Here is a 22,838-nt window from a genome sequence, read left to right as displayed (position 1 = left end):
CGCAGAAACCCAGAGTCGGAGGAAAGGCGGTTGTGCTAGCGTCAGTGGTGCGCGCCGGGAGAGACCTAACCTGCCGCATGGCTGCTGGTTGCTCAGAGTCTCCGCGGCCGAAGGCGGCCTCCGAGGCGCCGGTGGTAGGAACAGTCGGCGTCCTGCCTTGCTTAGAGCTGCCCACCTATGCAGCTGCTTGTGCTCTGGTGAACAGCCGCTACTCCTGTCTGGTGGCCGCGCCGCACCGACGGCACATCGCCCTGTCGCCCCGCTACCTTAACCGGAAACGCACCGGTATCCGAGAGCAGCTGGATGGCGAGCTCCTGCGCTATTCCGAGAGGTACGAGTCTGTGTGTCTTGTCCTTCTCCCAGCTAGCAACGCCGTAACGTAGATGTCAGCCTCTTCTTTTGGGCGTGGGGAGGGCCTGCTACCGAAAGGGGGAGAAGTGGGAAAGGTCGCACCGGCCATCCCAACCGGAGCGTAGTCCGGAGGTGTTCTAGAGTTGTGGTCCGCCCAGCGAGGCCTCTACCGACCGGGTCGGGATCTCTGCCAGGTCCTTTCGTGAGCAGTAAAGAAAACTTACAGGTGAACTGTCAACCGAGGGAGTGGAGATGAGTGGAACTGCTCCAGGTGTCTGGAGACCCAGTATACGGAGTTTTCTTTGACGTTGAACGTTTCATTTCCCACCTCCGGGGGTAATGTTTTCTCATTTGACAATGAACAGTTCGTATTAGTACTTGAGTAGATTCTCTCTCTTTCCATGTAAGATCACATAAACGTTTGTACAAACAACAGTTTCTCTGTAAAACACGATGGTCAGTTTTTGTTTGTTTTGGATTTGGTGCTTTCCCGCGATTCTCTTCTTTACCTGATTGGGAATGAGGGAAATACCATTTGTTTATTATTCCATTCCTAGAAATTTAACATATATTGAAACCATGCAAAGATGTTGATGCATTTATTTTTAAAGTTAGATTATGTGCCCAGCTATTTATAAACAAGTTCATCTCTTTACTCAAAAGTAATGCAGAGCTAAGGATATTTAATCATTGTATAGGGCTGCCATGTGCATAACAGACTTTCTCCCTGCCCTCTTTTTTTTTTTTTTTTTTGCAGTGTTTGTAACAAACATGAATAGTACCAGAAATTCCCAAGTTCCTTTTAGGGAACAGCAGTACTGTCTCCACTTGAACATCATTCTATAGTAGAGAGAGGAGGCTTTGATTAAAGGAAACAAGGTTCTAAATTTTTTTTTTTTCCTGTCAGTTTTGGCAATTTTTCTTTCCTTCCTGCTATTTTCAGTGTCTGTAAGATAGTCTGAGTTGATAATAGTTGGTTCCTTCTGAGGAAAGATACATACATAAAGTAATAACTAAAAAGAGCATTCCTGAGGAAATCTCTAAGTTTGATTTTGCTAACTTGGTAGTTACTATAGTTCCTTTCTTGGGAGTTGTGGCTATTTTACTAAAATAAAATCTATTAGGGATAAATTCTTTTCTCTTATTCTATGTGAATCATGCTGGAATTTGTCTCCCACAAAAAAAAAAAATAGCTTTCTGCTGTCTATGGCTTGTGTGTGTGAAATCCAAACATGTACAGATAGATTCAATAAAATTAGAACAGTGATAAATTTGTACATGGAATAGAAGAATGATTTCAGGTTTGCCTTGGAAAGTTAGGGAAGTTTCCTCCAAGTAGTGGGTATGGTTAAAAGCTGCCAGGTTTTTATCCTTCGTAGGTTAGAAATGATATTTTGAAATAATAGTTGCCAACTAATCCGGATTCTAAAATGTGCAGAGTGTCAAAAGTCAATTCTTAATAAATGATGTAGTTGTATGTCTTAAAATTTCCTTTTACTAGCAACAGTTGCAGTTTTGAGATTTTTTTTTTTTTTTGTATTAAGTTACTGGCTGTAGTATTCAGGGGCTTCAGCTTTAACCCTTAGGTTTCCTTGTATTCCATCAAGTGCAGATGGAGAGTATCAATATCAATATTACCTGTACTCAATAATAAAAAATGCATACACATTTTTCTTGTCAGTTTCCATTATTAATCATTTTAACTTAGCCAGCACATTGGAACCTTTTGGTGAAGTGGAACTGCTAAAAAGTTGTTACAGACTAAGCATACATTGTTACATTTTTGACATGGGTTATATATTTGGGAGATGAATACTTTTTGGATTCTTAGACTATCTAATCAGTATCATAATGACCTAGTTTAAAAACAGGATAAAAGGTATCATCTTCTTCTCTTTTTTAAACAGTCTTTTAGGTGTCCCTATTGCATATGATAACATCAAAGTTGTGGGTGAACTGGGAGATATATATGATGATCAAGGACACATTCATCTTAACATTGAAGCTGATTTTGTTATTTTCAGCCCTGAACCTGGGCAAAAGCTTATGGTATGTATATCATTTTTTCTTAGCTTTCTTGAAATAATTTTATACTTTGGGAAACTTTAAAGAGACTTAATAATTCGAATAAATAAAAAGTATTTTAAAAGTAAAATATTTTCTATCATTTCAATCGAGGTAAGTTTGTAGACTCCATCCTTTTGAAACACATGGGTGCAAAGTATGTGACCTATCCAGTTGATTTTTTTTTTTTTTTGCAAAGTCCTTATGATAATCTTGAGGAAGGAAAAAGCAGTACTTTAAAATTCCTCAGTTCTACCCCTATATCTTGTTTTTATAAAGGATTCAAGCAGTATACTTTCATAAGAAACAGACATTCATATGGCTGTGGGGTCAGGCAAGTAATGAAAATGAATGAATAACAGGACAGGGCAGCCAGTCCATGCCAAGAAAGTGAAGGCTTTGTGTAGAAGATCTTCCAGTTTTCTAGAAGGTAGAAATGGAGAAATGGATGTAAAATCTATTGAAATGTATCTTTTATCCCTTTTACTTGCTCTTCCACCATCAGATCTGTTTGTGTATATGTGTTGGTTTATGTATATTTATATTCGTAAATCTATATATCTAGTAGATAAGAATTGTTAACTAACCATCAGTACTATTAATAAAAATACAGATTAGATTTCATTATGACAGAATTCACAAGGACTTTGAATTTTTTAATTTTTTTTTTTAGTAGCAATTAAAACATTAGAAATAGTACCCCGGACTTTATACTTGTAAAGTTGGCAGTAGATTTGTACATGTTAATTCTAAGCTTCCATCTGCTTTGTGTAAATAATCATAAATATGAACATGTATATGGAAGTAACATTTAAAATGTACAGAAAGTGTAAAGTGAAAGTATCCCTTTTATTTATTCTATACAGATAAGATCCAGTCTTCAAATACTGTTGACCATTTGTTTTTAATTTTTTATTTGTAGTTCGGTATAATTTACATATAATAATCACATGCACAAATCATAGTGGGCAGTTCAGTGAATTTTGATCAGTTCACATATTCCATCTCCTTGAAAGGACCCTTATGTTCCTGAGTTGCATAGCACCTTGCCATTGCTAAAGCTGGCTTTTAACTTGTTATCATCCTGTCTCAGCCTCCCGAGCTGCTGGGGTTACAGGCATGCTCCACTGTGCCTAGCTATCCTCTGGAACTGTTTGATGGCTCTGTTACCCTTATAAGGGTCTCTGGCACTGGCTGCACCAGTACTGTTAAGGGCCTGAAGCACTTGCCCTCCTACTAGACAGTGGTGCAGGCCCACATACTTAAGAGGGAAGTAGAGAAATCACAGCACCCCCTGTGCCACTCATACATAGTCCTGTTTACAGTATGTGAGCAGACAAGGTGCAGGGACAGCCTATGGTGAGGATCCATGTAGGTGTGTTGGTACAAGGAGTTATGATGTTCCTCTCTGCTGCTACTGTGGGTTTGCCCAGCCACTTGCAAAACTTCTAACCCTTCCCCCAAGCTTTACAGTCCTAGGTACAGAGAAAAGGTCAGGGTTCTTTTTATCCCCCATTTCCTTCAACTATATGCCTGCTAGAGATTAAGCAGACTAGAGCTGGGCAAAACACCTGTCAGCTGGTGTGTTTGCAAGGGAATAGAGTGCATCCAGCATCAGGCAGACCTTGTTAGGCCATGCATCCTGGGGGCAAAGTGACAGGAATGGAGGCATTGCTCAGGACTTCTCTAACAGGCCTCTTTGGGCAGGGGAGTAGTGGAACCAGAGTTCTTTCCTAACCTTGTTAGTTATAGGCACTGCTCTACAGAAACAGGGGTTTGGAACTGCATGGGTGACTACCTTTAGATCTGGCACCATTAGGAAACTGTACACACCTGGTCACACCTGTGGTCTTTGAGGACAGGCTCCCTGATACCCCAGTTCTTGATGATTGCACCCTTTGTTCCCTATATGTTGTGTCACAACAGCCCATTCCTCTATGGTTTAGAACTCCTAGCAGGTTTGTCAGTGTCCCTGTACTAAGCCAGGTTTGGCTCATGAAGCACCTACCTACTGAGCCACATAAGTGGAATATCTGTGAGGTTCCAGAGATGGTGTTATGCAAGGATTTCTTACTCCTAGAGCACTGCAAATTCAGATAATAGGCCCCTTCTCAAGATGACTTCTAGCTACTGTACTTTAGGGATTCACTGGGAGATGTGAATTTTTTTCTCAAAGCCAGACTGCGGTGTAGATATATCAACATTTTTATCTAGTAAACTGAAAACCTCTCAGGGTTGTGAAATTTTCCAGTAACTAGGATTACCCTTATCCTTGCTAATAGAATACTGGGACTCTTTCACTTTTACCTTTCCAGAGCAGAGAAACCCCTCCCCAGCTATAGAGCAGGGATGTCTTGTTCCAAGATATCTTTTTTCTCTTACTGTGCTGTTCTTGGTTTCTGGATCTTACCATGTATGTTTTTCCTCTATTCATTTCCACTGCTGTCACAATTAGTCACCTCAATATGTAGCTATACACCTGTTGCTTTGGTTCCTTTTTGGAAGAGCAGGTGGGTGCTAGGTACCTCTGTTGGGCCATCTTGAAGAGCCCTTCACTTTTACCATTTCTATTCAGCATTGTACTGGAGGTTTTTGTAGGGATGAGATGTTGGGGAAGAATAGAGAATTGCAAAGAATAGGAAACCTCCTATTCCTCAGTTATACACATAGAGCAACTTTCCTGTTGTAACTCTGTTCCTCCCCTCTTTGTTTTGGGATTCTGGTGGGTGCTTTGGACACTGCTATTTTGGGATAGCAGAGCCTAGTATGGAAGACCAGAGAAGGGAACTGTGAGAAGAGAAAATGCCTTTGCCTATTTTTAATTGGATTTTTCTGTTTTTATTGAGTTGTAGCTCTTTTTAGTATTGATAGAATTTTTTTTTCAGACCTTTGTTCTCTGTTGACGTGCCTATGTATTCATTTTAATGGTACCATTTGATGAACAGAAGCACTTAATTTTGATGAGGTCCATTTTATACTTTTGTGGTTATTGCTTCTGGGTCTTATCAAAGAAACCTACCCATTTCTAATTTGTGAAGATATTCTTTTAAAAACTTCTGGAAACTTTGTAATTTTAGCTTTGATAGCTAACTCTGTGATCAGTTTTTTATGCTTTTCTTTCTTTGTAGTGTGAAATAAGTCTTGAAATCTATTTTCTTCCTCCTGTGGCTGTTCAGTTGTTCCAGACTCATTTAAAATGTTTCCTTTTTTAAATTGATAGAATATATTTTTTCAGCCTTACAGAGCAATTGAGTGGATGCAGAATTTCCATATATTCCCTGCCTCTCAAGCAGGCAGTTTCCCCTATTATTGAAATCATCTTGCAGTAGTGAAATGTGTTTGTTATAGTTGTTTATTAGCCAGTATTGACATACTATTACTAACTGAAGTTCCCAGACTTTGTATTATTTTAAACTTATAAAAAAACATAAAAGTCACATATTAATGGTGCCATTATGGCACCATTATGAAACTGTACACACCTGGTCACACCTGTGGTCTTTGAGGACAGGCAACATTCGATGCTTGAATACATTGCATGATGTAAATGCATAAATCGGGTTAAACATACTTATCTCCTCATAACTTTCAAAATCCTTTCTCACCAAATGAAATACACAAAACATTGTTCTCTATAATCAAAATACTATGCAGTCTTACCCCAGAGCATCTTGCTCCTATCTAACTGTATCTAAATACCCATTTGATTAACCTCTGATAACTGCATTCTACTCTCAACTTCCATGAGATCACCTTTTTTAGATTTCATTTGATGTCTCCGTACTTTTATTTAACATGTTGATTTCCAATTCCATCCATATTGTCCTAAATGACAGGATGTCATTGTTTTGCCTGAATAGTATTCCATTGTGTACACATTGTGTTTCTTTGTCCATTCCTTCACCGATGGACACTTGTTTTCCATTTCTTGTCTGTTGTGAATAGTGCTGCAATGAACATAAGTGTGCATTTGTCTCTTCTGCATACAGATTTTATTCTCTTTGGGTTTATACCCAGCAATGAGATTGTTGTATCATGTGGTAGTTGTTCTGCTTACTGTTTTTGAGGACACTTCATACTGTTTTCCATAGTGGATATACTAATTTACATTTGCACCAATATTATGCAAGGCATCTTTCTCCACATCCTCTCCATCACTAATTAGTATTTGATACTAAGGCTTCATATTAGGGTGAGGTGATATCTCAGTGTTGTTTTGGTTTGAACTATTTAATGATTGGTAATGTTGAACTTTTTTTTTTTATGTACCCATTGGCAGATTGTAGGTCCTCCTTTGAGAAATGTTTTTAGATTATTGCCCATTTTTAAAGTGAGCTATTTGGTTTCTTGCTATTGAGGTTTTGGATTTACTTATATAGTCTGGGAGATGTATACAGTGCAGATATTTTCTCCCACTTTGTAGGACTCTTGAGTGCTGTGCAGAAGTCTTTTAGTTTTATGTAATCCCATTTGCCTCTTTTAACTTTTATTTTCTGTTCTTTGGGAGGTCTTCATGATCCAATGTCCTGAAGCATTTCCTCTTTTCTAGTAGTTTCAATAATTTTGTCTTACGTTTAAGTCTTTAATCTATTTTGACTTGATCTTTTTAACCAATGATAGATGTCTAGCTTCATTTTTTTTTTACCCAATTTTCCCAATATCATTTATTGAAAAGCCTGTCCTTTCTCCAGTGCATGTTCTTAGCACTTTTGTTTAAAAATCAATTGGCTGTATGTTCATGGGTTTACTTCTAGGGTACATTCTGTTCCATTAGTCTATTTTTATGCCAATACCATAACATTTTGATTATTATAGATTTGTAGTAAGTTTTGAAATCAGGTAGTGTAATGTTTCCTGTTTTGTTCTTTTTACTCAGGATGTCTTTGACGATTTGAGGAAATTTGTGGTTCCATATAAATTTTAGAGTTGTTTGTTCTAGTTCTGTGATGAGTGCCATTGTTATTTGATACATAATACGTTGAGTCTGTTAATCACTTTGGGTACTGGACATTTGTTAAAATTATTAATTCTTCTGTGAACAAAGGATGTCTTTCTACTTCTTAAATTTCATTCATTAGTATTTTATAATTTTCATTTTTTTCATATTGTACAGGTCTATCAACTTTTTAGTTGTTTTATTTACCTCTTGGTAACTATTGCAAATGGCATTGCTTACTTGATTTCTGTTTAGATAATTCGATATGAGCATATAACAATGTTACTGCTTTTTTTGTATGTTGATTTTCTGCCCTGCATTTTTGCTGAATTCGTTTAAAAAATTCTAGAGGGTTTTTTTGTGTTGTGTGCAGTTTTGGGGAGTTTTTATATGAGTATGTCATCTGCAGTTACAATTTGAATTACTTCATTTTCAAATTGGATGCCCTGTTTTTTTTTTTTTGTTTTGTTTTGTTTTTTCTTTCTCATGGCCTAATCAGATTGCTAGGACTTCCAGCACTGTATTGAATAAAAGTGGTGAAAGTGAGCATTCTTACCTTGTTCCAGATTTTAGGGAGAAAATTTTCAGTTTCTATCACATTAAGGATGTTAGCTGTTGACCTATTATAAATGGTATGGTGATATTCCTTATCTTTCTCATTTTTTCAGCATTTTTATTATGAAGAGAGATGGAATTTTGTTGAATGTCTTCTATCAAGTGAGATGACCATGTGGTTTTTGTCCTTCATTTTGTTATGATATATCACATTTATCAATTTGCATACATTGAGCCATTCTTGCATCCCTAATAAATCCCATTTGATCATAGTAACTAATCTTTTTAATGTTGCTTGTAATGGTTTGCTAGTATTAAGCTGAAAATTTTTGCATCTGTGTCCATCAAGGACATTGGCCCTTAGATTTTGTGTGGCCCCTCATCCAGTTTTGGTATCAGCATTAAACCTCATTTAATGTTCTTAGAAGAATTCCTTTCTCTTCCAAATTTTGGAGTAACTTATTCAGCAGTGAAGCCATGTGATCTTGGGCTTTTCTTTGATGGGAAGTTTTTTACTGATTAAATCTCATTGCTTGCTACTGATCCATTTAGGTTTCCTGTTTATTTTATATTATTTTTCATAATTCAGTCTTAGAAATGTGTATGTGTCTAGGAATTTATCCATTTCTTCTTAATTTATGAAATTTGTTGACATAGTTGTTCATAATAATCCCTAATATTTTGTATTTCTTTGGTATAAATTATAATGGGTCCCTTTTCATCTGATTTTTTTTTTTTAGAGAGAGAGAGAGAATTTTAATATTTATGTTTTAGTTTTTGTCAGACACAACATCTTTGTTTGTATGTGGTGCTGAGGATCGAACCCGGGCCGCACACTTGAGCCACATCCCCAGCCCTCATCTGATTTTATTTATATGCATTTTCTTTACTTTTTCTATTTCTGGGTTTGTGTATTTTGGTTCTCTTTTCAAAGAACTAGCTCTGTTTCCTTTATCTTTTGGTTTTTTTGTTTTGTTTTGTTTTGGTCTCTTACATTTATTTCTATTCTATTATTTCTTTTCCTCTAATTTTGGATTTAGTTATTTTTCCTCTTCCTTTTTAATGCAATAGACTGTCTTGAGATTTTTATGCCTTTTTGATGTGGGTGATGGTTGCTATAAACTTCTCTCTCAAAACTGGTTCTGCTTATTTCCATAGGTTTTGGTCTGTTTGTCTATTTTCTTTTCGTTTCAAGAAATTTTAAAATTTACTGGATTTCTTATTTGATCCATTGGTTATTTTATATCCATGCATTTGTATATTTTCTAAAGCTTATTGTTAATTTCTAGTTTTATTGCTTTCTGGTAAGAAAAGATACTCAGATGTTTCAATTTTTTAAAAATTGAGTCTTGCTTTGTGATCTATTGTAATCTATCCTGGAGAAAGTTTGATGAGAAAAACTTATTCAGCAGCTGTTAGATGGATGTGTTCTATAGATGTCTGTTAGATCCATTTAGTCTAGGATACAGTGTAATTGATGTTTATTTTTCTGTAAGGATTGTCTGTTCATTACTGAAAGTGTGGTATTAAAAGTCCCCAACAATTCTTGGAGTATACTTTTGCCTTTAGGTATATTAATACTTGCATCATATATTTGGGTGTTCTGATGTTGGGTGTGTATGTAATACATTTACAATTATTATTTCTTCTGTTTGAATTGACCCCTTAAAAATCATATACAGTGACTTTCCTTGTCTTTATTGTTTTTGATTTAAAGTCATTTTATTGGATATTAGTATGGCTACTTTTGGGGGGCTCCATTTGTATGGGTATCTTCCATCTTTTCACTTTTTGTGTGTCCTTAGAATTGAAGTGAATGTGTTATAAATAGCATACAATTGGCAATTTTATTTTTTAACCTCCTCACTCTTTTAATTGGGGAATGGAATTCATTTACATTCAAGGTAATTTTTGGTAGGTAATGTCTTACTAAAGGCTATTATATGCCTTATTTTCTACTTTTGTCATAGTTTCTTATAGTCTTGCTTGGTGGTTAAGTGAATTAGTTTAGTAGTGTGTTTGGATTCCTTGCTTTGTTAAATTTTTGTTTTGTGTTACCATGAGGCTGATTAAAAAAAAAATCTTGCTTATACCAAGCTATTTTGAAATGATAGCAACTTAATGTGATAGTAAGGATGAGAAACAAAAGATATAAGAACACAGGCAGTTGAATTCTATCCAATCTTTCTGTATTGCCTGTTACTTAAACTAGTTATTTTTTTAATCTGTGTACTAAAGAATGGTTTATACATTATTCTTATTCTATATTTATTTATTGTATATTATTGTATTTTTATTCTCATAAAAAACTGTTTTTTCAATAATTCTTTCAATTTGAAGAACTTGAACATTTATTTTAGAACAGTTCTGGTGGAGATATTTTGTCTCAAATTTTGTTTGGAAAAGTGAGTCCTTCACTTCTGAAGGGTACCTTTGCTGGGTATACACTATTCTTGGTTGACAGTTTTTTGTTCTTTTTGTTCTCCTTCAGTTTAGTGAAAATCATGGGCCAGTCTCCTAGCCTGTAAGATTTCTGCTTAGAAGTGTGCTGTCAAATTGCCATACCCCCGTGATGGGCATTTTTTCTTGCAGCCTTGAGAATCTTTCTGTTTCTTATCTATGATAGTTGGGTTGATTATAATATATTTGGGGGTAGACTTATTCAGTTAGACTTAATGAGTTAAATCTGAATAATAACCTTTGACCTTCCTATACCTGGATATTGTTTATCCTTTTCTAGGTTTGGGAAGTTTTTAATGAAAGATGGGTAGACTAGACAGCAAGGTTGGTGCTAAGCTCTGTCACCAGAGTCTCACAGCCATGGGATTCTTCAGTCTTTAGAGGTGGGTAGGTATTCTCAAAGTCCACTATGAGGCTGAAGTGGCTGAAATTTGGGTCTGTCCCACTGGCACACAGATCTCTGCCTGATGTGAGGGCTGGCTTAGGGGCTTTATGAGCTTTGCCTTGTGAACAGAGTCTTCAGTTGCTACTTCAGTGGACCAGTAGTGATGCTTGCTAGAAGTTTGATAAATGGGGACCACATGTCTTCCCCTGGCACTGGACCTCTTACGGAACTGGGTCTTGCACTGGACTCTGAGAGAAAGCCTTGTGCCAGCTTTTCTGCCCAGCTTCCCACTGTGCTATCCAAGTTTGGATGTTAGGGGTAAGGCAGTCTCTTTGCCACCAGCCTAAGGCACTTCCAGTAGCTCAGTCCACAGGTGTTGGCCTGGCTGTAGGGGTCATGGGGCTTTGCCAGCACTGGGTTTCAACTAAGGCGTGAACTTAATTCTCTCCCCTTCCCCCACTGGGAGGCTTCTCTCATACAACTCTTAACTTTCTACCTTCTTCAATATATCTTTTGTTATACTAAAAGCAGGCACTATGGTTGCCTGATTTCCCTAGCTCTTGTGAACTTAGTTTGATTCAGGAACAGCTTTTCAGCTTGGTTCATCTATGGAGAGAAATTGCCAGAGTATCTTACTCTACTCTCCAATAAAGTTTGTAGAGTTCACTTTTTATGTTGTACAAACCATAAGTTTTGCCAAATGTATTTTGGTATATATTTGGTATCATACAGGGTAGTTTCACTGCCCTTGAAATCCTGGGCTTCACTTGTTTACCTCTCCCATCCTCCCTACTATTCCCCAGAAACCACTGTCTCATTGCCTTTCCAAGAGTATCATATATTTGGAATCACAATTTTCAAAATGACTTCTTTATTTAGCAACATGCATGTAAGTTTCCTCTCCATTTTTTCACTTGATAGCTCATTGCTTTTTATTGCTGAATAATATTCTAGGGGTGATGGCCAGTATCTCAATGAAGGGGGGATGTTGTTCTTCTTGCCGAGGAGAGTATAAGCCACCTCAGAAATTAAAGTCTAGAATAATTAGTGAAGAACAAAAGACAAAGAGTCAGAAATTTATTTTCATAAATGGAGCCCCTGATAGGTTTAGTCCACATGGGGGGGAGCTGGAACTCAACGAAAAGTAGATAGCTCCAGTGGTTTATTTAAGGGGGTACACCAAAAGCAGGGATAAGGTTTAAGGGTGGAGTCCTGCTGACTGCAAGACAACACAAAGCAAGTCACTCCTATCTCAGAGGGGCTGTGTGGGACCTGTGGCAGAGCTTGAATAGGGATCACAGTGAGGGCAGTCAACCAGAGGAAATGTCCACTGGTCATTCCCAGACACCAGATTCTCCTATTCAGTATGCTTTGGCGCAGAGCAGCTCACACACAGCCCATGGATGGCATGCGACTATATTCCATTCTATGGATGTACCATAGTTTGATGCTAAATGGTGTTGAATATATAGCCATATTATTTACAGTTCTGTATTTCAGAGATTGTGAATTTTGGGGGGGTTGTACCACAGATTGAACTCAGGGGCACTTGACCACATCCCCAGCCCTATTTTGTATTTTATTTAGAAACAGAGTCTCATTAAGTTGCTTAGCACCTCGCTTTTGCTGAGGCTTTGAACTTGTGATCACCCTGTCTCTACCTCCCTAGCTGCTGGGATTACAGACATGTGCTACAGCGCCCAGCTTAGAAAATGTGAATTTTTAAAAAATATTTTTAGGGTTTTCATTCATAGTCTTTGTATATATTGATTCCTGGGGGAAAGTAGAAAATGTTTTATGAGGGACTGGGGTTGTGGCTCAGTGATAGAGCCCTTGCCTGGCATGTGTGAGGCCCTGGGTTCGATCCTTACCACCACATATAAATAAAGAAATAAAGTAAAAAATCCACTGGCAACTAAAAAAATTAAAACAAAAAAAAAGAAAATGTTTTATGAAGTTTCATTTTAAGCTCAAAAATCATATAACACAAGTTAAACATTTTTGTGATTTAGCCAATAAAACCATACCCAAGATCTACATATAGAGAGAAAATTTTTTTCTAATAGAACTGCTTATATCATGCTAAATTGAATCATTAAAGAGTGCACTTTGAAATTTAGTCTGTTCACAGAAATATAATGTCGATCCTAGTTTTAAAAAACATGATTCCTGCCTTGAGGTCTTTTCATAAATACATCATCATATCGGAGTATTTTCTGCTTGGTTTCCATGTGGTTATAGAAAAATCTACTCTGTAGAGAATCCTGCAGTGGAGGCTGGGTGGGTTAGTTGATTAGTTGTTTATTCTTTTAGACAATTGACATGTAATTTTTGCTTTCTAAAACCTCTAATATTGTTTGGGTATGGCATATGGTAAGTTGTAATTGAGGTAAACTTCCCATATTAAATTATACTATTAATTTGATATTTTTTCTTTGAAGTGAGTTTAAAGCCTAGAAATTTTGATTCACCTTTTAACTCTTTGGATGTCTTCTTGATGTTATGTCCTTTCTTCCTTCTTCCCAGGGTACAGTTAATAAAGTGTCTTCTAGCCACATTGGCTGTTTGGTACATGGGTGTTTTAATGCTTCAATCCCTAAACCTGAACAGATGTCAGTTGAGCAGTGGCAAACCCTGGAGATAAACGTGGGTGATGAATTAGAATTTGAAGTATTTCGTTTAGACTCAGATGCTGCTGGAGTATTTTGCATTCGAGGAAAAATAAATATTGCCTGGTAAGTTCATATTTGAAACACAGTTATGGGAAACTCTATTGCTTTGATATATATTGAAAGTATTTTTTTCTTTTATTGTCCTTGATTTGACAATTCTGGGTTTAATGTTCAATGGCCTAATTTTTCTGAACTGAACCAAACCAAAATTTGAAAGCCAGTTTTTGACTTCTGGAGTAATATAGAAACAAAGAATTAAACAATTAATAATGAAATTTATAAAGTTATAGTACGGTATTATTGCTATCAGCATGGAATTTAAGTTTTAACAGGCTACAGGATAAAAAAAGAGAATATATGAAATTTACACCATAGTTATGTATCCTATGCTGCTTTCATTTAGGAAATTTTTACATACTGAGCTATCCTTGATATCATTTTGTTCCTTTATTTTTGCTTAGTGCTATTTATTGTTTTAATGTTTATTTATAGTTTGCAGTCCAAGCACCCTAATGTTTCTGAAGAAGTAACAGAAACTCTAACTGAAGAATCTGTTGAAAAAATTCCAAAGAAAAAGAAAAAGAAAAAGAAAGATCCAGAAATTTATGAAGTAAATGATGGTGCCACAGAGCCAGCAGATTTTACAGGTATCACTCCAAAGGAAGAGGAAGAGCTACAGGTTAGTAATGACATGAATGGCCTCTGTGAGGAAGAGCCAAAGAAAAAGAAGAAGAAGAAGAAGCACCAGGAAGATCAGGATCCTATTTTTCAGTGCAGTGACTCCAGTGGTTACCAAAGTGACCATAAAAAGAAAAAAAAGAAAAGAAAACATAGTGAAGAGGCTGAACTTACACCAGTTCTGGAATGCTCACCTAAGAAGAAACAAAAAAGTAATTAGTGCATTTTAAATAGGATAGTTGATAAAGGAGTTTTGAAAAATGTTTATGTTGTGCTGGGTGTGGTGTTACACATTTGTAATCCCAACTACCCAGGAAGCTGAGAGGTCAGTCTGGGCAACTTAGTGAGACTTTGTCTCAAAAAGAGCTGGGGATGTAGCTCAGTGCTAGATAATGCTCCTGGGTTTAATCCCCAGCACTATAAAATAAAAAGGCATATGGATACCAGTAATTTATAAAACAGGGAACACTTGATTAGGAATTGGAGGGTTTTTGTGCTAACTGGCTAATTTGGACCCATGTTATTAAATTGCCATTTTATTGTAGACAGAATAAAATGGTAAGAGCTACTCTCATTCTCAACTCTTGCATTCTTCCAGATGTTAACTTTCCACATAAAATTTTCTTTGCATGCTGAAGATTAGCAGACATACTCTATAGTACAATGTTATTGCTATCATTAAGGAACAAGTTTGGGATTTCCCCCTGCTCTGATAATAGGTGTCACCTTTAGTCATTTTATGCTATTTTGCTTATTTTGTTTTCTTTAATCACAGCGGTTAGTGTTTCTGTTGTTTAACTTAAAAAAATTATTTGCCAAAGGAGCTTCTGAAATGTCTAGAACCCTTGAGTACCATGCCACTGTCGACTGGTACATAACAGTATTTACTACACTCTCCTTTAAGGTGTGTGTGTTTTAAATTCTGAAAATTGATGGAAAGTGCTCTTACCTTGTACTTGTTTATTTGTGCCTCACTTGTGTTGAAGGAAGAAAGTAGATGAAGATAGGATAAATACAATACTGACCAGTGGCAAATTTCTTGATTACTTTTTATTTGTTGAAGTAGGCCATAAGAATTGTTTTAAAGAGGAGATTAAGAAGATGTTGATGTTTTGTGACTTACTGGAAAACAGTAATGAAATGAGAACTGTTTGAGGCTGATAATCAGTATGTGTCTGTGCATTTATTTTACCAGTGCTGTAATGGAAAACAAGGTAAATAAATGTAGTTCCTTCCCTCATGGAATGTCATAGGAGAAACAGACGCACACAAACAGTATTAGTAAGGAAATACAGAACATTACTAATTGTGTCAAATGCTATGAAGCAAAAACTTGACCACTCCTATTACTTGTGTTAGTATCTGCAAACAGTCAAATGGTTCAGTTGACTCCTCCATGTCAGTCATTTTGTTGCCATTCTTCTAGTACCGGACATAGTCCTAGGCTCACAATTATCAATTTAATATCTGATAATGAGTAAATTCTGCTAGTGAACTGTCTAATCTATAAGAATAAGATAGAGTTTGGCAAGTAACAGACAGCTCACAATATGTTGTCTACAAGTAGATGTGCCAGACAATGGAAAGGTGCAAGACAATGTTGAGATGCATTAGCCCTTGAAATGTGACTAATCCAAATTGAAATATATTGTCAGTATCAAATATATATCATCAAAATTGGGATATAAACTATATCTATTTTTATATTAGTAAAATTAAAATATTTTTGGTTTAATGGGTTAAATAAAATGCTAATTTCAGCCTGTTTGCATTTTATTTTTCTACAAAGATTGCTCATGAGGCTCACATTGGTTTTGGACAATACTGTTTAAAAGGAAATATTGGTTGAATGACATGATTCTATACCTAGAAGATCCAAAAATTCCACTAGAAAACTTCTAGAATAAATGAATTCAGCAAAGTATCAGGATATAAAATCAACACCCATAAATCAAATGCATTCCTATACAATCAGTGATGAATCCACTGAAGAGAAATTAGGAAAACTACTCCATTCACAATCACAATAGCCTCAAGTAAATAAATAATTAAATAATGGGAATCAATGTAACAAAAGAGGTGAAAGACCTCTACAATGAAAACTACAGAACATTAGAGAAATAAATATTACTGATGACACGATTCTATACCTAGAAGATCCAAAAATTCCACTAGAAAACTTCCAGAACTAATAAATGAATTCAGCAAAGTTGAATAAGCTATGTTGTCGGGATTTAATGTAGTAACATACTCAAACTTCAATATATAGTTGGAATTGTTTGACAGTATAGAAAATTGTTAACAAAAGTTTTAATATCCTTCCACACACTCCAAGAAAAAGTTTATGTTGTTCATGGAAAAATATATTGTGGCTTAGCAAAATGAGCAAATTCCCATATTATAAAAGAATTTGTATCTTTGAGAAAAGAAGGATGGCCCCTGAGATTTACTATCCTAATCTTCATGATTAAAGATAAATTTTCCCCTCCATGATTTGGTTGCATTACATGTCACAATGGCTTAGGCTTAGCCTAATCACATGAGCCCTTAAAATCAAAGTTTGTGAGATTAGAAACACAGAAGAATTTAATGGAAGGGAGAATCGTCTCTTTTACTGAACATGGAGAGGGCCATATGGCAAAGGCCTGAAGAGCTGAGAGCTACCCCTGGCCAACAGCAAGCAGGAAAACAGGGCACTATGTCTCTAAGGAATTGAATTCTGCTAATGATAAGAATGTGTCAGGAAACCGATTTTTTTCAGAACTCTCAGGTAAGAATTTACCTAGCTAACACATTGATGTCAGTCTTAATGTCCTGAGTACCTACGTTGTTGGACATCTGATGGACAGAACTCTGAACTGCTAAATAGGTGAGTAGTGATTTGTCACATAGCCATAAAAAACAAATATATAGTCATGCATTGCATAAGAATGTTTCAGTCAACAACAGATTACATATCTGATCATGACTATACCATATAGCTTGACTGTATATAGTATGCTAAACCATTCTCTAAGTACACTCTGATGTCTGCACAAGTATGAAATTGCCTTAACATATTTTTCAGTTCATATCTGTCATTAAGCAATACATGACTGTGCATAGTTTTATTGGTACTGTCTGATATATGGTTAAAATATTCTTTATGCATTTTCAAAACTATTGATTCATCTTTGCATATCTTCTAGATATACTTTAAAATGGATATTTGTCAAGCTAGAAAAAGCTCTTTGGTATTTTGATTGGAACTTCCCTAAATTGAGAGCTTAGTTAAGGGACAGTTAAATTCTGTAAAATACTTAATTTTCCTAACCAATAAACACACAAAGTCTCTTCATTCAGTCTAGTCTATTACATCCTTAAGTAGCACTAAATTTTTGCCAGTGCCTTTCTATATCTTATTTCCAGCAATTTTATAGCATTTCTTGCTTTTGTCAGTGGGATTTTTTTTTTAAACATAACATTTCCTAACTAGGTCTTACTGAAATATTACAGATTAATTGATTTCATATTAACTTCAATATATAGTTGGATGTCAAAATTCTATTTTATTGACCCTCTCAAATCACCACTGGTTTTATTTACTATCTATTTTGGTTTATTTAAACTAAAAAAAAAATATTTTTCTTGTTTTTGTTAATTCCTACCTTTTATTAAATCCTATATTTTGTTTGTCCCCTTGCCACATTAGCTTAAGCTGAATTCTTAGTTCTCATTTAATTTCAATCTTTCTTATTTTAGTAATAGAAGGATTTGACTTTAAAATGTTTCTAAATGATACTGTAGTAATCTTATTGTTTCTAAATGTCTAGATACTCTGAAATTTCACCTGAGAATTATTATATCATGGAAGATTAATTTTGAAGGGTACATTGTTAAAGCTTGTAAGAAGTCCTGCTATTTTTATTGCTATCTTTTGTTTCTAGTTTCTTGTGCAATGTAGCCTTCAAAGGTAAGCTCTTATTTCTTTTAGAAATTAAGATTTTTCTTTAGGGCCAGTACATGGTTTCTTTTTCTTCATTCTTTTATGTTTTAAGTGCTTAAAACGAATCTTTTAAAAATATACAAAGCACTGTTTAAAAATAGATTTTATATACCATGCAGTAGGAGTAGCAACAAAAATGAAAAATACATAATTCTGCATCTAAATGATTCATAGAAAGTTAAACAGATGTTTAACTCAGTATATCATAGACTCCCTTTATGTAAAACAAAGATGGTAAAGTGTTTGGTCTATACTATTTTCTTTCCCAAACCTTTGCCTTGGCAGTAATATATAACTTCATGGTATTGTTTTGTCTTCTACTTCTTTCAAATAAATATTTGATACACTGGATTATCTTAAAGCCAGTTGCCTTTTCTCAGATGCTAAATCTGTTCCCACTTATTCACATTCATTTGATTATTTGAATGTATTTGAACATTTTTAGTAAGGCAAAAATGTAATAAGTTATAAAATTAGAGTAATTAAGAATAGAAGCAGAATCAACAAACATAAATATGCAACCAGGATTTCAATAGCAAATAAGCTACAGTCAGTATAGTTGTACGTAATTAGTTCCACATTCATTGGATATAATTAGAAAATGCTCCAGTACTTACTGATTCAAGGAAAAAGTGGGACAGATGAACTACCTTACAATTTTTTGTCTTAGTAAACAGCTGTAAATAGAAGGTAAAGGATCCATCAGAGATCATAATTTAGAATTTAAAATGAAAATGTAACAGTAAATATAAAATGACATAGAAATTTATGAGATTATGAGTAAGAAAAGAAAGATTTAAATAAATGTGCCTAGTACATAAAAGAAGTTCCTGTTAATTCTACATCCCACCATATTTTGTTAGTCTAATGTCTTTCAGATTTGGTTGTCTGTAGACCAGGCCACCAGTAAAACATAAGGTATCGAAAGCACCATATTTGGTATAAGTTTATTTATGAATATGTGTAAAGGAGCCTGAAAGAATACTAACTATAATTAAACAAAAATATTTCAGTGCTCAGTGTTCTAAGATACTCATAGCCACATTTTTTCATACCCAGATTTTTATTCATTATGTTTAAACTTTACATGTTAAATGACATTGATTTAGCCTCCCCCTCATGAAGTAGATTTAATTTGAGCAATTTTACTTACCTCTCTAGGCTCTGTTTATTTACTTGTGAAAATGAACACTGAATTAGGATCTAGATGATCTAAAAGTTTCTTTGAGTTACAAAATCCTGAGTGTCACTGATACTGTTGACTATTGTAGGCATTATTTTATGTACTTGAAATTTCATTTCACTTACTATGCATGTATTAAAAACTGAAGAATGAGATTATTTACCATACTTATAAGCAAACAGGTTAGTCTCCTAGGTACAGGCAACTTGGATTATCTTTACATCAAGCATCATGTGCTTCTTGTTTTTGCTAGTAGTTCTTGACCCTCAAGTCTTATAGGGATAGTGTAGAGGCCCCAAGGTAGATGCCATGCATGAAGGGAGATTTTGTCACAGCAGAGAAGCCAGTGCTTAAGGAGGCTTTCTCTTAGGCTTGAAGGTTTTAGACCATGGTTGGTCAGTCCGTTACTTTTGGGCTTGTTGTGAGCCAATACATCATGGTGGAGTGCAGAGAGGAGGAAGCTGCTCACTTTGTGGCAGCTGGGAAGTGAAAGAGGAAGAAGCCGTGGTCCCACTATCCCCCTCAAGGGCATGAACCTCTGTGACCTAATTTTTTTCCACTAGGATCCACCTCTCGATCTAGTTAAAGGCTGGTATATAGGTCTTTGGGGTACACGTATCCAAACCCCAATCATTTTTAACAGACTGCTACCATACCTACCCAAACTTTGCCCCAGAGAAACAATGTTACTCATTACACTGGACAATAAACAAACCTGGTTTATATGCCTCTACTTTGCAGGGAGGGGACTATTTTTATTTTCCAAGACTATCTTTGAAAGATTAGTAAGAACTAAAGTTGTGATTTGCCTCTGTTCACAAGATGTGCAGAAATGCAAGAGACTTAGACTGTTGTCTTCCTACATCATCACCTCATCTCAAAAGTTATTATCCTCTAATTCATACATATACCTCTATAGATTATTACTTTAGTGTATACTAATACAGAACTGTTTTCAACTTTAATATTAAATTTCACTAATTTTTATTTTATGGGCTTATTGTACAGCTTCAAGTTGCTTAGTTTTTTTTCTTATTTTAAAATATGTGTACATTGAAATAAACTTGTACTGCATATAAACATACAAGCATTTATATGTTTGTACACAAACTAGTGGATATATGCTAATTTTTCTAACACCTTTTTTTAGAAATTAACTCTCTTCTACTACATACATTCCATATGAGACTGAAATACTTGGGCCCCTTGGAGCTCCATGTGATCCCCCCCATCCCTTGAAATCATGAATATTGAAATAACCCAGTCATTAAATAGGTAGCAGGAAAACAGTAATAATGTTGACACTGTAAGTAGATTATATACTTATGAATCATTCAACTGCCATGAGAATGGACCTCATAGAATTTCAAAACAAGAAGCTTAATTAGCTTTGGACCCTAGCTGCTACACTCAGACATCCATCCTGCATTTGCATCAGCACTATGCCTCCTACTGTTGCTCTAGCCAATGTTAGCATGTAACACAGACATCAGGCATACCCATTCCTGGGAATCACAGGACTCTGATGACCAGCTTGAATTGAGGAATGCCCATGGCCCTGCCCCAAACCTGTATATTACACAGCAACCTAGAATGCTTCCTCCTAACCTTTTCCTTTTGTATTTCCTTGTGGATCACACCTAGACTATGGCCTGAAAACTTACCTTCCAGGTCCCTTCAAATTTTCTGTCATAGATGTTTTGGCTAATAAAATCCTTGCATGTTTAATTATGCTTCTTAGAGGACCTTACAGACTAGTAAGACTAGTAACTGCTAGTAGGATCTAGATGTGATGGTAATAACTGTTTTGGCTTTCATATGGAATAAGCCTATTAAGAACCAGGAAAATAGAGGACAAAAGAGCCAGAAAAAAAAAATTGAAGTTAACTGGTAATAATAGTATTTCTTGAATTTTTGTGATCAATCTGAAGCCTGAACCATCTTGATTTCAGTGGGTCAAAAACCAAAAAAATCCTTTCCTCACCTTTATGAGAGAAGAAACCATGTAACTCCCTCCATGAGAACAGAAGAGGTATTAATAATGCCTCTGAATCCCAGAACTGGGAGACTGCTGGTAATATAGTAAGCACTGAATACCTATTGAATAAGTGAAAGTATAAATGCACCAATTCTTCTTGTAGCCACTTTAAGGCTGAATTATTACAAAGGACATCGTAGGACTATGTATACTCCTTTAGTCCAAGAGTTAAGTGGACAGACTATTTGCCCTGTTCCCTTTGAAATGAAGGCAAAGGGTCTGAGTAAACCACCCTTAGATTCCATGATTAGAAAAGAGCTCTAATCATACTCTTAAGATACTTGCCAATAATATATAACATTTTGTTTTGTGTTTTTTTTTTCAGAGCCAAATTTGCTTGTTCCATCAAATTAACATTTCTACCTGGACAGTCTCTGTTGGAGCAAACAAGAATTTCACACACATATACAAAACATACAGTTAGCCCTTTCTCCATAATCTCACATTTTCATTTAGAATTTTTCACAACAAATAAAACCTATTGGAACTTAAACAAGCATTCAAGGAAGCATGGACATGAGAGTTGTTATAAAAATTTTGGTGTGTCATAGAAATTCTGGGACAAGATTGTGACTTCTAAGATTATAATTTCTAAGATGATAAGTTACTGGAAAGCAGTAAGAGCTTCTCAATCACCCATAGGCATTCCTTGCAGTGATTCTACAGGCCCAGCTCCATGGAGACTGATTCTTTGGTTCTCCATCTCAATTGAAAATTCTCAGAAAATCTGGGATAGTTTAAGAATAGTATCTACCCATGGTATTACTAACATGACTGCCTAACACCAGGATTTTTGAAGGAGGAGTTAAGAGAAATGTTCAACAAAAGGAGGGATCCTTTATTACCTAATATACTTAAAAAGGTGACTTGTACTCCAGGTACCTGACGAACATAATATTGTCATTCTAGTAAACTTTTTGTTTTCTTTGAATTTTTCCTCATAAAATTCTTACCAAGTTACATCCTTTAGTGTAAAAAATGGGAGTATCTACATTGTTGTGAATGGAGGATTATTCTGAGGTGTATATTAGTGTCTGAATCTATTAGCAAATTGCAAGAGATTGCTAATGTTTTGGTCAGGTGGGGAACATGAACTTGGAGAAGATGTATGCTGTGTTTTTTATAACCCAGAGGTAATATGCCTGGGTTTCCACAAGGGGTCCTAGGTGGTAGGGATTTGGAGAAGCATTTATAAAATTATCTACTAGTTCTGATACTAGAAATTTTTATTTTATTGTCTGAAATGTTTGGCTAATCAATTTTCTCCTTTCAAAAATCAATTTTTAAAAACTGGGAAGGAAACTATTTAGTTTTTACATCATTCATTAGCCCTGGGGCAGCAGAATTTCAGTCCTCCTATTCAATTGTTTGAATTAACCCAAAGACTATAGCTTCCCTGGCTAGTGAAGTGTGTGTTATTCCATGCAAGAAAAATAAGCTATGCTGCCAAAATACCAGCAGATTAAGGAAAAGCCAAGAGAGGCATTGTTTTCACCCAGCCAAATATTGGAGCACCTATATGTATATTTTA

The 22,838-nt window shown here is 35.6% G+C and overlaps 1 protein-coding gene across 1 annotated transcript; it reads left to right on the top strand.

Annotated features, from left to right (window-relative positions):
• The first annotated feature begins 31 nt into the window (after positions 1 to 31).
• On the top strand, positions 32 to 15,861 carry Polr1f (RNA polymerase I subunit F). Its single transcript, XM_015498132.2, has 4 exons — positions 32 to 331; positions 2,259 to 2,400; positions 13,278 to 13,486; positions 13,916 to 15,861. The coding sequence occupies exons 1-4, from the start codon at positions 78 to 80 to the stop codon at positions 14,319 to 14,321; spliced, it is 1,011 nt and encodes a 336-aa protein (XP_015353618.1). The 5' UTR covers positions 32 to 77; the 3' UTR covers positions 14,322 to 15,861.
• The last annotated feature ends 6,977 nt before the right edge of the window (positions 15,862 to 22,838 follow it).

The sequence above is a fragment of the Marmota marmota genome, unplaced genomic scaffold (assembly GCF_001458135.2).
Source record: "Marmota marmota marmota unplaced genomic scaffold, marMar, whole genome shotgun sequence".
Classification (NCBI taxonomy): Eukaryota; Metazoa; Chordata; class Mammalia; order Rodentia; family Sciuridae; genus Marmota; species Marmota marmota.
Note: the sequence above shows the minus strand (reverse complement) of the source record. Positions and strands in the feature narration are given on the sequence as shown.

Bases quoted from the DNA above. Each gene is read 5' to 3' on its own strand.
- Polr1f (XM_015498132.2), top strand. From the start codon at position 78: ATGGCTGCTGGTTGCTCAGAGTCTCCGCGGCCGAAGGCGGCCTCCGAG. The intron at 2,401-13,277 runs GTATGTATATCA...CCTTCTTCCCAG, and splicing joins AACCTGGGCAAAAGCTTATG to GGTACAGTTAATAAAGTGTC. The intron at 13,487-13,915 runs GTAAGTTCATAT...GTTTATTTATAG, and splicing joins GGAAAAATAAATATTGCCTG to TTTGCAGTCCAAGCACCCTA.